The 16384-nt window shown below is 39.6% G+C and overlaps 2 protein-coding genes across 2 annotated transcripts in view; both read right to left on the minus strand.

The window, feature by feature from the left end:
* LOC113060546 (inositol-tetrakisphosphate 1-kinase-like) overlaps window positions 1-2209 on the minus strand; it is a 43643-nt gene extending 41434 nt beyond the window's left edge. The window contains exon 1 of the mRNA XM_026229547.1: window positions 1907-2209. The gene's annotated coding sequence lies outside the window, so the exon portion shown is untranslated. The remainder of the gene's footprint in view (window positions 1-1906) is intronic.
* A 473-nt stretch (window positions 2210-2682) lies between these two features.
* On the minus strand, window positions 2683-15060 carry LOC113060548 (serine/threonine-protein kinase PLK4-like). The gene is made up of 16 exons (XM_026229548.1): window positions 15031-15060; window positions 14215-14310; window positions 14019-14114; window positions 13104-13218; window positions 10049-11030; window positions 9833-9918; window positions 8426-8781; window positions 8178-8282; window positions 7940-8042; window positions 7670-7819; window positions 7436-7569; window positions 7121-7215; window positions 6895-7021; window positions 6640-6783; window positions 3626-3732; window positions 2683-3431 (listed from the first exon to the last, which is right to left on the minus strand). The coding sequence occupies exons 1-16, from the start codon at window positions 15058-15060 to the stop codon at window positions 3332-3334; spliced, it is 2826 nt and encodes a 941-aa protein (XP_026085333.1). The 3' UTR covers window positions 2683-3331.
* Between the last annotated feature and the right edge of the window lie 1324 nt (window positions 15061-16384).

The raw sequence follows: 16384 nt of genomic DNA on the forward strand, positions 1-16384 counted from the left end.
AAACTATATTCACTATGTATCCTAAAGTGATTAACAAATTTATTAAAACATATTTATGTAACTTTAACCAGTTTTTTAAGGTTTTGTGTCACTGCTGCTTTTAACTAACAGTATTGGTAATTAACAAAATAATTTTTTAGCTTTCTGTATTGGTTAGACCTCCAATATGCGTAAGGTTTTTATTTACAGTAGTAAGCTATTTTAATGCTATAATATAATTATTGCTGTTAAAGGCAGAAAAAAAATTATCAAGTGCTTAATGGTGTTTTTTTATTCAGATACCAAATTAGTCAACAGTAGATAAACAATGCCAGCAAGCCTGTGAGCTGTTATAAAGGGCAAAGTAGGCCATCTTTGTTATTATGTGAATAAATTCTATTTAGTTGTTTCAGTTTGTTATTTGTCCAAAAATTAAAAAAGTAACTTTTTTTTTTTGACAGATTCCTAAAATATTTGTGTTTTGTCTTATGACAGGTGGTCTAATAAATTCGATAGCCTTTTTCTCTTCACAATACCGATACCTTGCTCAGGGTATCGGCCGATACCGAGTACTGATCCGATACCTGGTGTGTATCTGTATATACAGTTGTATATACTACTAGCCCTGTTCGTTATACGTTCATGTCCTCATATAGTGACACACGGCAGAGACTACAAAACAGCGAGCTCCCGTGCATCTGCGCCCCTCACCCACAGAGATGTAGAATTTGCATGAGTAATATTAAATTTTACAGTTTAATATTCACAGACACTAGTATATATTCGGCTACAGTCGGAAGGCCCGTGCTTAGACTAACACGGAAGCGACTGAACGAAGCTGCTGGTACCGAATATACTCGGGAGTCGGTAACTTACTACCGGTACTAAAGAGACGCTGGTTTCATCACATTTTTACATTTTCAGCACCGACTTAGTGAAGTACAAGTACTTGTGGCATCCCTAGACGCCATTTTACTGTCTGGTTGGTCCAGTCTGAAATACTGCTAAACAGTGGACATACTGCATATACTGCGTTTTCATTTCTTCTTCGCTGCTCTAAACAGGGGTTGCTTGTGGCAACACAGCACAACTTCCTGTGTTTGCAATGCATTCTGAGCAGCGAAGAAGAACCGTGCAGCGGTTAGGCAAAGCTAGCGGTCATAACTAGGTCTTGTTTAAGATAATGGTATCGTATCGGTATATGGGTTCATGTACTCGCCGATGCCAGAATTTGTTGTGGTATCGGTGATATTTCCGATACTAGTATCGGAATCGGAACAACTCTAATAAATTGTTAAGCACTGTATGTTTTCATAGCATTCAGTTGGCACATTTGTTTTAAGGTCATTGGGCAGAATGTGGAATAGAGTGTTTTTGTCAGCAAAATTAAAACAAATAAAAAGGGGGTTTTAATCCGATTAATCTGAAAAAATTATCGGCCAACTAATCGGTTATCAACATAATCGTTAGTTGCAGCGCTACATAAATCTGAAGGAAGATGCGAACATCTGACGCAGCACAGACCAGATCGACCGTGCGATGTAGATGAAACTTTCCGCTCGTTAGAAAGCGCCTTGATGCCCACCAATGCAGTCCAGGAAGGCAGCTCACTAGAATTAGAGACACAGCCCATGTTTCTCCTCTGGTGTAAATCTTACTCTCACAGTATCACTGAATACAAATACAGTTGAATCTGCTCCTTATACATATTCTGTTCATTTCTGAAAACAGAAAGCAATACTAGAGACCCCGGAGGTCTCCTGAAATCCGCCGTAAACAACCCATTCAACAGCAGCTCAAACAAGCTAGCACTCCACCTAGTTTCACATTCAGATCATCTCAAGTCTCACTGATGGATGTCAGAAATCTTCAAGTCGTGTTTTCTCCCCTGTGGACACAGAAAGAACAGACGCAGCAGAGTAAATACCTGTCTAGCGCATGTTTTCGGGCTCCGAGCGGATAGCAGTTAGCTAGCTGGAGGGCAGTCTGGTCTCCATGACTCGGTCTGCTGAGACGGAGAGTTAAAGCGCTCTGCTGGTGATCAGATGGATCGAGTGAGATCTGCTCTCAATCCAGACGCTTAGAGAGTGAGCACAGCCTCCTCCTGAGGTGGGGCTGGGCTCAGTTCAGTCCGGCTAGCTTCAGTGTGTGTGTGTGCGTGTGTGTTCCTCTTAAAGTATGACAGGAGGTTTGTACCGCTTGACGCCTTGCTGCCGCTGAATCGACTGTGAGTGAATGTTGCCGCGAGGGGGCGCCAGTGCAACGCGATTACTCACGTGGAGAAGTTCACGCGCTGACCGGGGTTTTGTGGAAAACAAGGTAATAAATTCAAACCACTCGTGAGGATGTTTTTGTTTGAGAATGCAGTGGAAAATTCTTGTTCAAAGTGTCTTTGTAAACAACAGTTGTATTTATTTTATACAAAATATTTATATTTTCTTGGCAATTTTTAGGGTCTAAAACAGATGAATATCTGATATTTTCTTTTTTCTGAAGGAAAATGTGACACAGGAGACTTGAGTAGAGCATGCTGATAATTCATCTTTGCCATCACAGGAATAAATTACTTCAAAATATATTTAAATAGAAAATAGCTATGTAAACTACAATATTCCTGTTTTTACTGTATTTTTGATCAAATCAATGCAGCCTCTGTAGGGCATAAGAGAACACACTCCAAACTTTTAAATGGTCTTTAATACTTTAAAAATATAAAAGCAAAAATTAAATAATTCAATACATGTATTACCATGATATAACAAGTGTACATCACAAAATACTTTCAAATTAAAAAAAATGTAATACATTGAGCATGAGATTTTTTTTGCATTTCAACAGGAAACTAAGAATTTAACTTATCTTTATTAAACATATATTCTTCTTATCTCAACATTTTGGGGTGAAAGACTAAAATATCTTGTCAAATCTTTTGTGGGATTCATCCATTTATATTTTAATTGGCATTTTGTCATTATCAGTAACCAGCTGAACAGTAGGATAAATCCTGCCCACATGCTTTAAATAAACACAGAAGACACAAAAGACAATAACACACCAGGCAGCAGATGTTTAATGCTTGCATGTTTGAACAGCTAACATTTCATTGAAGTGCTTAGTAGAACTGATACACAAAAATAAAGGCACCATGCACAAACTAAATGCACTAGACAAAAACAGGAAACCCATTATGTACAACATAAAAAAATATATAATTTTCATAATCTTTGGGACTATATGTACAAACATTTAAAAATGTATTTACAAACAAAGCACCTTCATGAGAATTTGACAAAAAAAAAAAAAACAAGTGGTTCCAACAGCGATGCACAGGTTTATTTGTGTTTAGTGCTCATCAGCGTCTGAGCGCAGGGCTGGCGAGGAGGCCCAGGATGCTGGAGAGACAGTGGAGCTTCTCTTTGACCAGCTCTGGCAACTTCTCGTTCTCTTTATATCTGACAGGAAACAAAAAGCAAAGGAATTCAGAACAGTATTTCTCTTCCAGCATTCATTCTTAAACGATTAAACGTCTTTATAAATGTCCATGGCTTCGTTTTGCAATTAAAACTGGATTATGCATTATAGAAGTTACATAAATTGCAGTGTCATGGTTCTTAAATAATATTTCTTTCTTTATAACAAGCTTTACCTGGTGATGCGTCCATCAGGGGAAGTAAAGATGATGCAAGAGACACCAACTTGGACCATCAGCTGTGATCCATCATTAAACTGAACCCATACCTCACCAGTAGTTAACTAAAAGAGAATTAATACATGAACACACTTAAATAATGCTAATACTAATATATATATATATATATATATATATATATATATATATATATATATATATATATTAGGGGTGTAACGGTTCACAAAATTCACGGTTCGGTTCGATACGATTCACTGGTGTCTCGGTTCGGTTCGGTACGGTTCGGTACGTTTTAGATACAGCAAAAAAAAAATTGGCAGATACATTTCCTTGATTTAAAAAAATATATATATTTATTAAAACTAACAATGTATGTTTTTTTTGTTGTTTTTTTTTACATTGAACAATGATGGAGCTATTCTTTACCCATCTTTTATGGTGTTTTCTTAGCAGCATACTGTATAAAACAAAAACAGCTCCTTATAAAAAAAATTTAAAATGTTATATTGTTGTAGTAGTTATGAACAAATACAAAGATTTAACTTTTTATATGGAACTCTATAACTCTTTATATTGAGTGTGTTTTTACTCAATTAGTTCTCTATAGGGATTATGTTTTTTGAAACAAAGCAGGAATTATGGTCTGGCTGAAATGGGCTCGTGAAGGAATATTGTAACGGGGCTCAATTACATTAAGCATGTTCTTAAAACCTGCGTTTTCCACTACAGAGTAAGGCGCTCGCTCACTCAGTACGCGCTGAAGACTCGTTGCAAAATGGCTCAAGGGTCTTTCACACAGGACGCAGTATGCGCGGCACTGGACTCTGGGCTCAGCGTTGCCCTTCAGATACAACGCGATTGGCGCTGCACTATGGCAAGAGCAAAGTAGGTTGAGTTTTCAAAACTGCCCGTGCATACGTTCTATTTATAACAGTTCTTCTATCTAATAACGTGCAGGCCTGTTAATAGTAGTCTATCGTACTGCTCAGGAAATTCCGACACAGTACAGTACTAGTCCATTTTGATTTCCGTGCTTGTTTGGATGCCCCGATCGTTTGGTAAAGTGCACCCAAACACCAGACCTGTTGGTTATCGGAGGATCTTCTATTTGTGGTCTGTTAAACGCATTGGCCATTTTGCAACGAGCCTTCAGCGTGTACTGAGTGAGCGAGCGCCTAACTTGAGTAGCCTAACATAAACATAGGCTGGTGTTTTTTTCTTCTTCGGGGGTGTCAGGGGCGTTGCCTGTTACGTCGTTTGGGTTATTGGGCTACCTTGTTGAACGCATATCATTATATTTCACAATTTTTTTTTTTATTTTCCAAATATAATTAATTAGTCCAACGAACCGTTCGGTACATAATGCGTACCGCGTACCGAACCGAAAGCCTCGTACCGAACGGTTCAATACGAATACGCGTATCGTTACACCCCTAATATATATATATATATACGGAAAGTATTCAGACCCCCTTAAATTTTTCACTCTTTGTTATATTGCACCCATTTGCTAAAATCATTTAAGTTCAAATTTTTCCCTCAATGTACAGTACACAGTACACCCCATATTGACAGAAAAACACAGAATTGTTGACATTTTTGCACATTTATTAAAAAAAGACAATACCACATGGTCCTAAGTATTCAGACCCTTTGCTGTGACACTCATATATTTAACTGAGGTGCTGTCCATTTCTTCTGATCGTCCTTGACATGGTTCTACACCTTCATTTGAGTCCAGCTGTGTTTGATTATACTGATTGGACTTGATTAGGAAAGCCACACACCTGTCTACATAAGACCCTAACCCTAATCATGAGGTCAAAGGAACAGCCTGAAGAGCTCAGAGACAGAATTGTGGCAAAGGTTACAAAAAGATTTCTGCCCCACAGGTTCCTAAGAGCACAGTGGCCTCCATACTCCTCAAATGGAAGACCAGAATCCTTCCTAGAGCTGGCCGTCCGGCCAAACTGAGCTTTGGTGAGAGAGGTAAAGAAGAACCCAAAGATCACTGAAGATCACTGTGGCTGAGCTCCAGAGATGCAGTCGGGAGATGGGAGAAAGTTGTAGAAAGTCAGCCATCACTGCAGCCCTCCACCAGTCGGGGCTTTACGGCAGTGTGGCCGATGGAGGCCTCTCTTCAGTGCAAGACATATGAAAGCCCCCATGGACTTTGCTAAAAAAAAAAAAAAAACACCTGAGGGACTCTGGTCTGATGAGACCAAGCTAGAACGTTTTGGCCTTAATTTCTAAGTGGTATGTGTTGAGAAAACCAGGCACTGCTCATCACCTGTCCAGTAAAGTCCCAACAGTGAAGCATGGTGGTGGCAGCATCATGGTGTGGGGGTGTTTTTCAGCTGGAGGGACAGGACGATTGGTTGCAATCGAGGGAAAGATGAACACGGCCAAGTACAGTGATATCCTGGATGAAAACCTTCTCCAGAGTGCTCAGGACCTCAAACTGGGACGAAGGTTCACCTTCCAACAAGACAATGACCCTAAGCACGCAGCTAAAATAATGAAGGAGTGGCTTCAAAACAACTCTGTGACTGTTCTTGAGTGGCTCAGCCAGAGCCCTGATTTAAACCCAATTGAGCATCTCTGGAGAGACCTGAAATTGTCCACCCACGTTTACCATCCAACCTGACAGAACTGGAGAGGATCTGCAAGGAGGAATGGCAGAGGATCCCAGAATCCAGGTGTGAAAAACTTGTTGCATCTTTCCCTCATGGCTGCATTCGATCAAAAGGTGCTTCTACTAAATACTTAACAAAGGGTCTGAATACTTAGGACCATGTGATATTTCAGTCTTTTTTAATAAATGTGCAAAAATGTCAACAATTCTGTGTTTTTCTGTCAATATGCTGTGTGTACATTGAGGGAAATTAAATGATTTTAGCAAGTAGCTGCAATATAACAAAGAGTGAAAAATGTAAGGGGGTCTGAATACTTTCCGTACCCACTGTATATATACACACATACACATTAATTATAATTTTAAAAAAGTTTACCTGAGAGGCCCAGCCGATGTTAGGCACAAAAATGGACTTGAGCACCTTTCCCGTGTTAATGGTGCGTTCACCTTTGCCTGATTGGGGTGAGCTGCTTTTAGCCACACTAGCTGTGGTGAAGTCTGATTCTGTATAGGAAATCATCTAGAGGGAAGGGCACAAGTTACTGTTAATGAAACATTTCAATTCAGAGTGGGACACACTCTGAAATACCGAAACTGATGTGCTTTGGGATAATGTGCATGCATGACGTACTGATGGTGTGATGTGGGGCGGCCGGGGCGGACTGAGGCACACCTGAGCCACCTCTGCAGGTGCTGCTGGGCTAGACTCAGACGAACACTGAGGCTCAGAAGCTGAAAACGCTGGATTGGTGGGTCTCCTGGTGGAGCATAAGATGGTGAATGTGAGACAAACATCATGCATGGCTTTTAATCTCAACCAAGAGGGGTTTTAGCTCTGGTGACAGGTTAATCCTCACCTGCCGATAGTGATAGGAAAGAATGGAGTGTTCTTAGCGCTTTGCTGCTCCTCAGCAGTGATGGCCGCTTCCAAAGACAGACACATTCGATGCCCCTAAGAACAAGAACAAAAAACAAGCTTTGAATCTCGGTAAGCATTATAATAGCAGGAGGAACAATATAACAAGCTGTGACACCTGCAGTTTGCAAGACCTAATATAAACATGCAAGCACTGAATGTGCATCTATCAAAATGCAGAATGTCATTTTTACTATAAAAAACATGTCACGTCGTGCTTTCACAAAGTAGAGAGCATGCCACAGTAATTCAGTACCTCCTCAGAGAGCTCCATGTAGAGTCTGCACTCAGGACTCAGTCCGCTCAGCCCAACGTCACCCTTCACTGTATACGACTTCCCGTTCTTCTCCACCACACGCACCTGTTCACTAGTCTTATGGGTTTTTGCACCTAAAGGATGGGGGAAAAAAATGATCTCTTAAGCCTAAATCAACACTACAAACGATTAATTCTGCGGAGATGTTACTACTGAATCATCTGTGCCGCTCACCATCATAGAAGCACACCTCCAGGTCCGCATTAGGAGTGTTCTCCATCAGCATGCACTTGGCAAATTTTGTGTACAGCGTGACTTTAGGCGTCTTGGATTTCACCAGCTGGACAAACTTCGTGGCGTACTGATATTTCTTCCAGTATTTTTCTGTGGTAAACACAAGCGAGTTAGAGACGTCTGAGGGAAACGGTACTAACTATGAATATTATAAACACATCACCCTTTCAAAAGCATCATCATCGCATGAAGTCTTGTGTGGTGCTGTACCTGGTAAGTCCTCGTAGCTGCAGATGAGAATGTCTTCAGGTGGTGAGGGGGGGTGGTCTAACACAGGGAAGCCTTTGCCTTCATTGGGCTGGTACACTGTAACCTAAAAACACAGTGCACAAAAAAAAAGAGATTCATAAACATTCATCATTTTCTCCACTTATGACAAATAATCATTATAACATTATGAATATCTTTATGGGCACGTCTGACCCTAAAAACTGGAACAGTCTCTCACCATGGATCCATCACAGGATATCCTAAGTACTTCTTTGACTCTCTCCTGAGCTCCTTGTCCCTTCAGCAGCTCCATACACACCTCTCCAGAATCCAGGATACTGACCTAGAGAGGAAATACACATTTTGTTACATCATGATCTTCTAGCTAATAACAGAAATTCTAGCTAATAACTTACAGGTTTCTCCATAGTGCTCTAAAGGCAATTTAATAATAAGTGGTTATAAGACATTAATGGCTTCACTCACCACAGCGTTTTTGGTCTTTTGTCTAATGGGCTTGAGTCTGACAGCACAGAGTGGTGGGAAGCTCTTCTTAGGGAACACTTTCTCCTTCTTCTCTGTGTTTGCTTTGCCTTTGGAGAGGGGTGGACCCAGAAACTGAGCGTCTGAGTAGGCCTGAGATTCTGACACGTGTCCTGATCCAAACCCATCGTCCCTGCAGGGTCCTGGATTGCTGTGGGGGAAAAGGCTCTGTTGCTGCTGAGAGTGAAGGCCGCTGGGTTTGTCACTGCAGGAGGTTTGTGTCCCGACTGGCCCTTGTCCGGAGTGAACACTGCCACTGCTGCTGTGACTGCTCAGGTCCGCCGGCCTCTTGAACGGTCCTGGACAGCAAAAACGTTTCAAGGTTTAGGAATCTAATATATCTCAAAGTCCTAAGGATTTAAAAAAAAAGTTATACTTAAGTAATACTTTATTAATTCTAGCATAATTTTCTTATTTCCTTCTAAACCTGTATTTCTTTCTTCCACGAGAGATTATTCACACTGCTCTTCCATACAACATAAAAAATATTTATCTCAAGTATAATATTCCAAGTCTTCTGAAGCTAAATAATAGCTTTGATTAAAATCAGCTCAAAACATGTTACTGTCTTTGCCTCAGGCACACTGTAGCTTTTAAAATCTCAGTTATGTTTATGCATATTTAAACATGACACCACATGAAGCGCCAAACCAACTTTGATATGTTAAACAGCATTAGTTCCCTAATATTGTTCAGTTTCTTATAAAAATTTATAACATGGCTTCAGAAGATTGGACTATAGTGCAGCGCTCCATGGACTACTTTAATTATTTTTCTTATTCTTTTATGAAGCTTTCGGCAGTGTGAATCACTATCTATTCACATTGTACTAAATTGGAATCCTGGACAATCTATAAAATGTCACCTTTTATTTTCTAAAAGAAAAGACAAAATGACATACAGAGATAAAAACAAGAAAGTGGCCTCAAATGTGTTTTAGTTAAATCATTGCCACAATTTAACAAAATTAAAACAAGGCAACAAATCAGTAAAACATACCAATGATTTATTTAAAATGAGGGACCTGGTTAATAAACAACAATTTTTTTCTTTAATTTACTTTAGTTATTTTTAGCAACTTTTCTTTTTGTTTTCTTTTCTTTTTACTTTTTATAATTATTATTATTATTTACCTTTTTGATATCCATAGTTATTTATTTACTTCTGTTAATTTGAGTTATTTTAGTATATTAACTTAAGATAAATAAAATATAATATTAGTTTCAATTAACTACAATAGCCCTGGTTGAGTGGAGCTCCGCAGATTTGGAACAACACAAGAGGAAATGATGACAGAATGCAGATTTTTCCTGAAATATTCTTTAAACTGAATTCTGGTGAGAATTTTACCATCGCAGCTGAACCAGGCCTGTGTCTGAGATTCAGGCATTTGACTCCTCACTGAATGGGTGGATGAAGACAAAGATGAGCCCGGACTGAGAAGAAACACAAAGCACTAATTAAAAAAAAATACATTTTAATAATGCTGAAATGCAAAAGTGTCAGCTGTGCTCAATGCATTATTAAACCTTGCAGCCATTTTTGATAGAATAGCACCGCTCTTACATTGCAGGCTGTTTTACAGGTGGAGAAGGTTGGCGCCCTTGCTCAGAGTAGCCACGGGGCATATTTCTGTAACTGGAGGTTGATGAAAATATTCGTCCAGATCCTGGAAGCATCTCTTCAGAGTGGCATCTCTCCAGCTCCGCCTCCTGTGGGGTGTTGCTGAACCCAGCACCAGATCGATCTGATGAATGAGCCCGTCTCAAGTAGCGAGAATGAGGCCTTCTGCTGTCAGCACCCATGGGAACTTTACCTACACCCATCCTTGATAAATCATCTTGTAAATTTGGCTGCCAATCTTGCCCGCTCTTAAAACTGGAGCTGGTGGATTGATGGGAGTGGCTGCGCATCGGCACCATGCGATTGGGTAAAGGGTGACCAATCACCAGCCTTGTTTCCCTCTGTAGCCGGCTGCTGCTGCTACTATTGGTGGCATTGGAGGCCGTGGATATGGTGACTATGCCGCTGTCTATGGACCCCCCGTCACTGCTCCCAGAGTCTTTGCTTGCGGTGGGCCCCGAATGAGTCATAAAGGGGTGGTCCAGCACTGTGGAGAGACTTGGCCTGAGGGACGGGTTCTTTTGCAAGAGCTGCTGAATCAGGTCCTGCGCTTCTGCTGATATGTGAGTGGGCATCTGATATTCTCCCAGAACCACCTTATTGAGGGTATGCTTGACAGTGTTTGTGTCAAAGGGAGGTCTGCCCATGAGGAAGGCGTAGAACATGCAGCCCAGGGACCAAACGTCCGACTCCAGGCCATGAGCGCTGCGTGTAGCCACCTCAGGTGAAATGTAGTTTGGTGTCCCACACATGGTGAAGTGCTTCTCACTGGGAAGCTTGAGCTGCGTCGCCAAACCAAAGTCTGCAATTTTAATGTTCATGCTGGTGGTGAGCAGAAGGTTGGACAAGGTCAGGTCCCTGTGCATGATCCCATGAGTGTGGAGGTACAGCATTCCCTTCACAATCTGATGCATGAAGTGCCTCGCTGTTGAAAAAAGAAAACAGTGTTTAAAGGCAAGATAAAGCAATACTTTGGGCTGTAATTATGATTATGATATAAATAATTATATTAATTTAATAAATTGTAAATAAATTTTGCTGTTTTGATTTTTATAATGCATTATCTTCTTATCGATCCATCAGTTTCACATTTACAGCGCTGCATGTTTGCAGGATAAAAACAGACAGACAGACAGCTGCAGCAGAAAGAAGAGTTTATGTGAACTTTGAACTTGAAATTTAATTCCTTCAGTATTAATCTGTACCTCACACTGAACTATTGATATATGTCCAGGAAAACGTTTTGGTGCTTTATAATGTTTTTGTGCCTTTCGCAAATCACAACACACTGAGCCAGCTGATCAATCTCAGCCCATTGCGTATTTCTGAGGAAGGGGCTTCATAATAACAGGAAATATATCGGGGAATATCAGTGTGGAATAAAGGTAAATTATTTGAAAAATAATGCTTTTTTTTTTTTTTTTTACGGAGCATGAGTACATGTTAGACTACACCCCATAAACACAGCCAAGCCTAGAAAAAATAAAGTAAACCACCCCATTAATCTTCTTGGAGAGTGCATCATCTTGACTGTCGTAACCAAATGCAACACGCCGTTTGAATGGAAGATAACACAGCCACAGCGGAGAGAAGAATTTACATGAATTGGACTTAAATATTCACCTGTACCTCACATTAAACTGTGAAATGGCTTTAAAACACTCAAGGGGTCATATGATAGGATTTTAATTTTTCCTTTTTCTTTGGAGTGTTACAAGCTCTTGGTGCATGAAGCAGATCTTTAAAGTTGCAAAGACTAAAGTCTCAAATCCAAAGAGATATTCTTTATCAAAGTTAAGACTCTGCCACGCCCCCCTAAAACGGCTCATTTAAACATGCCCCCACATGTCATTATCTGGAGATATGTGCATAATGCTGCCCAAATGTTCACGCAAATAAAGAAGATGTGGTTTCAGTAACGCAGTTAGTGTTGAAGCAGCCATGTCAGGGAGATGCTGTGTGTATCTAGGTGAAAGCATTTTATTTGGCCTTCCCAAAGTAGATGAATTTAGGAATCTTTAAGATTACTTACAACAGAACAGCAACGGATTTTATGGAGGACAGTTTTTTGTAAACCTAGGAGAGAAGGTAATTCTGACTTTGCTACGACAACCTGGCACTTCTGAATCACCTAATGTACAACTGTTTTGTTATTAGTTTCAGTATTTGCTATTGACTGTTCGAATGCGGAGTTTTGCGAATTGCATGTATGGGTGTGTGTGTGTGTGAGAGAGAAACAGAGAGAGAGAGACGGTCACACAGTGGAGTCAGCGGTCTTAACCATCAGTGGCTTGTGTACTGTAAACACATACAACCTCCATCACTGTGTCTGTCACGCGACTCTGTTCCCCTTTCCCCTTACGTTTTATTAATATTTAAGCATGTCAACATATTCTGTTAAGTGACGTGACATACAGCCAAGTATGGTGACCCATACACAGAATTTGTGCTCTGCATTTAAACCATCCAAAATGCACACAGACAGCAGTGAACACACACACACACTGTGAACACACACCCGGAGCAGTGGGCAGCCATTTATGCTGCAGTGCCCGGAGAGTTGGGGCTCAGTGCCTTGCTCAAGGGCACCTCAGTCGTGGTATTGTCGGCTTAGACTCGAGCCTACAACCTCAGGGTTAGCAGTCAAACTCTCTAACCACAAGGCCATGACTTCCCCCATATACACAAAATAATGATATTTTATGTTTATGTGGCTTTCGTTGGGCTTAATAATAATGACAATAGTATACGCACTATATCGGATTTGGACCGATCTCGTCTGACCAATAGAAAATGCCAGTATCGAACGATACCATTAGTGAATATCGGATAGGTGCACCCCTATTTTTGATGTAATAGCTGCTGTGAACTTGAGTGTGCATATTGCAATTCTGGTCTTTCCGAACTCAAATTTAAGACCTCTTAAAATCTTAATTTTAAGGACCCACGGAAATCTTGCTATTGTTATTCTATATAAAAAATAAAATAAAAAACTTACCCTCTTCCTCTGTAAAAGGCTTTTTCCTCTCCTTCAGGTAGCGGCTCATTTCCCCATTGTGACACATCTCCAGAACCAGGTACACATAATTACTGTCCTCAAAGTAATTGTACAGCTTGAGTCAGAGAAGAGAAAATAAGAGGATTAGTCAATAGCTACTTTTTGAATGAAAGTCATTCAGGATAGCAGATTCCTTCATATTCCACAATTGCAGCATTTGTTTTTTGTTTTTTTTTGTTTGTTTTTTACCAGGAAGGTCCTGTTGAGATACAGTATCTCTTCTAAGTCCTGATCTAGATGAGCAGCAGGAAACATAATACTATGCACATGCTGGGTCTTGCTTTCTACCTATATGACAGTATTGTAGTGCTTCCAGTAAGAAATATTTTACTTTTTTTTTTTTTTAAAGCTATCAGGTTTCTACTATTCTTGTCCCATTAATTTTCGTACTTGTCCATGACATTTTTAGTTATTTTTAGAGGATAATATTTTTTTTTTTTAAATGTCAAAAATGTCAATCTTTTTTGTTTAATAGATTAGTGTCCTAATGTCTTCAATAAGATCCTCACAAAGATCAATACTGTTTTTTAATGTATTACTGTTCTTGTTCTTAAAGTATTAACTATAATTTCTATTTTTCTTATTACTATTCACCCCCATTTCTTCTTTGAATAATCAGGGATCCCACTGTCTTGAAAATAATTTTTCAATTGTGATTTGGAGAACTGGAAAAAACTTTTTTTAAGAACAAATATACATTTTCTAGTCATGACAAGCCCTAAAACATTTTATTAGGTAGAATTATTTTTATTTTTTTTTGCTTTTATTAAAAATAAACCTTTATGAAACCATTTAATTTCAGATTCATTGGACACTAACATGAGTCAGATGTACAGATGAAGGTTTCAGACTCACCTCAAGAACCGAGGGATGTTTTAACCGACACTGGATCTCCACCTCATTAATGACTCTCTGCACCATGCCAGCTTTGTGCATGGCCTTCTTGTCAATCTGCAAGTACACATGGGGCACTGTGAACGTTTCTGAACAGATGCTGTACAGCCACAACCCTGGCACTATGGTTAATTAACCACACAAAGTAGGTTCTTACCATTTTGATTGCCACCTCCAAGCCCGTGTTTACAGATTTCGCTCTGTACACGCATGCAAAGGAGCCTTTACCCAACAAGGTGAGAACCCTGAAGTCCTAAAGCAGAAAAATGAATTGTTTACATTAGATTCCAGCAGATCAAATCAGATGATTTTAGGAAATCCCATGAGATCAGTCTTGCCCCCTTGAGTTTCTTCACCACTAATCCTCAGAATGAAATCTCATACCTCGATTGGAAGAGCCACAGATGATGCCAATATTCTGTCCTCATCTGGATCTTTTGCTTTCGTAGTCAAATTTAGCAGGAATGAATGAATAACTTCCAACATGTTTCGTGCAGTGGTTCGATCACGGATTAAAGCGGACAACTAAAAAAAGCAGCCCGTTGCACTCTTTGTTGACGCGTCACTAGTTACCTGTATTTTGACATCTGTTCATCACTTTCACGCGACTCTACCTGACGCTGACGCGCGTCGCCTAGCAACCGTCTCCAGGCTCCAAATTCCCAAAACACTTTAAATATACCGCAGAGAGATGAACAGAAGGCGAGGTCCGAACGGTAGTTTAACCGGCTGTTAGGATGATTTAACTACCGTATCGTTACTGCTTACATTTTGTGAACTGAAGTTTCGTCTTTGTTTAGCATTAACTTACGTTTCCCAAAAATAAAACAAACGTGAGTAAAGACGTACAATGGATCCTTTAGCTGTTTTGGGAACTTAAAATATACATACAGCCTAAGAATTGAATGAAATAATATTAAATAACCATGGCTCTCGAGCTGCAAGCGGCCGCGCAAACGTTAATGTCACTTACCTCAATTTTGTCACCGATTGAGACACTCATTTTCACTTCATATCCTCTTCAGGCCTTCGATTCGGTAAGTCTATCCAAAATATCCTTATTTTTCCGTAAACGTGAGGTGTTCTGACTCGAGCATGATGTATGAAAATGCATTTAGTCCGTATATTTGTATTCCCCTCCAAAATGTTTGCCTTTCCTCCATTTTGAAAAAGTCCGCCCGTTAGAACGCGTAATGACGTAACCGACGTCGCTGCGCAAACTGACCAATCGGTGATCAGATCAAGTATGACACGGAACAAGACCCTGTGCAAAATAAAAGTGGTTTACTGCGACGATATCCAGTTTTCAGTACCTGTACTGTTTATTTCAAGAATAATCCGCATTTATAGTGATATGGTGATTGTTTATGATTGCAACACTGGCTTTTCTATAATAAATAAGATAACAGTTTCTGTTAAATGCAGGGATTCACAAACCCTTTTGTCAGAATTAAATTAAATATTTAAATAATTTAACAGCAGAGACACATATTCATGGTTCTTTGAAGTCAGTCGGGAAAGTTTAGGAAACCCTGTGTTCAGTTGTCCTATGTTTTGTGATTCATTGATTACTTAATGTATTTGAATGAAAATTTACACTGTATCTCTGCTATTACCTGCCTATTTTAACAAAATAAATCAAATTTAGATTCATAAATAAAAGTCATATTAGTGCTTCTAACATTTCTACAAACCCTCCTGTTCTTCTCCAGATTTTGAGATTGCAGAATTACATGTAAAATTGTATTGTGTGCATAAACTGGCACAATAATTTAGATGTCAACAAACACATTCAGTCATAAAGGCATGTTTTATTATTTGTGACCATCAGACCTCGAGACTTAATATGAGACTGCATGAAAACTGGGAAAAAAGGGAATGACCGGCTCAGAACATTCTACTTTCATATGACACTACGGAGCTGAAAGCATTGCAATCTCAACAATAGGAGTTTACCTATATCTAAGCACCCATAAATTCAAATTACTAAAATAATATTTACAGGCTCTAGAGAACACATCCTTTGGAAATGTATATATATTAAATACAAATATAAACCATATATTTATATGTATTGCATACATATTTGCTCGTTTTCTCTCAATCTTAACGATTGGTCAGACATTATTTTGATTCAAGTTACCAAGTGATATGATTCACCTCAAGAATGCTTTTGGGTCTCCCAGAATGCATCACATTGTTTTAGGGATAGCTTTTTGTTAGGAGCGGCAGCATCGTTTCAGCGTTTGAACTACAGCTATTCTATTTGAGCCTATTGTGGATGTCCAATGTTTCCAATACAGCTGCAACACTTGAAGGACAGCCTG

The sequence above is a fragment of the Carassius auratus genome, chromosome 42 (genome assembly GCF_003368295.1).
Source record: "Carassius auratus strain Wakin chromosome 42, ASM336829v1, whole genome shotgun sequence".
Classification (NCBI taxonomy): Eukaryota; Metazoa; Chordata; class Actinopteri; order Cypriniformes; family Cyprinidae; genus Carassius; species Carassius auratus.

Excerpts from the sequence above, each read along its gene's own strand:
- LOC113060548 (XM_026229548.1), bottom strand. The coding sequence starts at position 15,060 with ATGAGTGTCTCAATCGGTGACAAAATTGAG. Across the intron at positions 11,031-13,103 it reads GCCTTTTACAGAGGAAGAGG|CGAGGCACTTCATGCATCAG; the intron begins GTAAGTTTTTTA and ends TTTTTTCAACAG. Across the intron at positions 6,784-6,894 it reads CGCCCCACATCACACCATCA|ATGATTTCCTATACAGAATC; the intron begins GTACGTCATGCA and ends CCTTCCCTCTAG.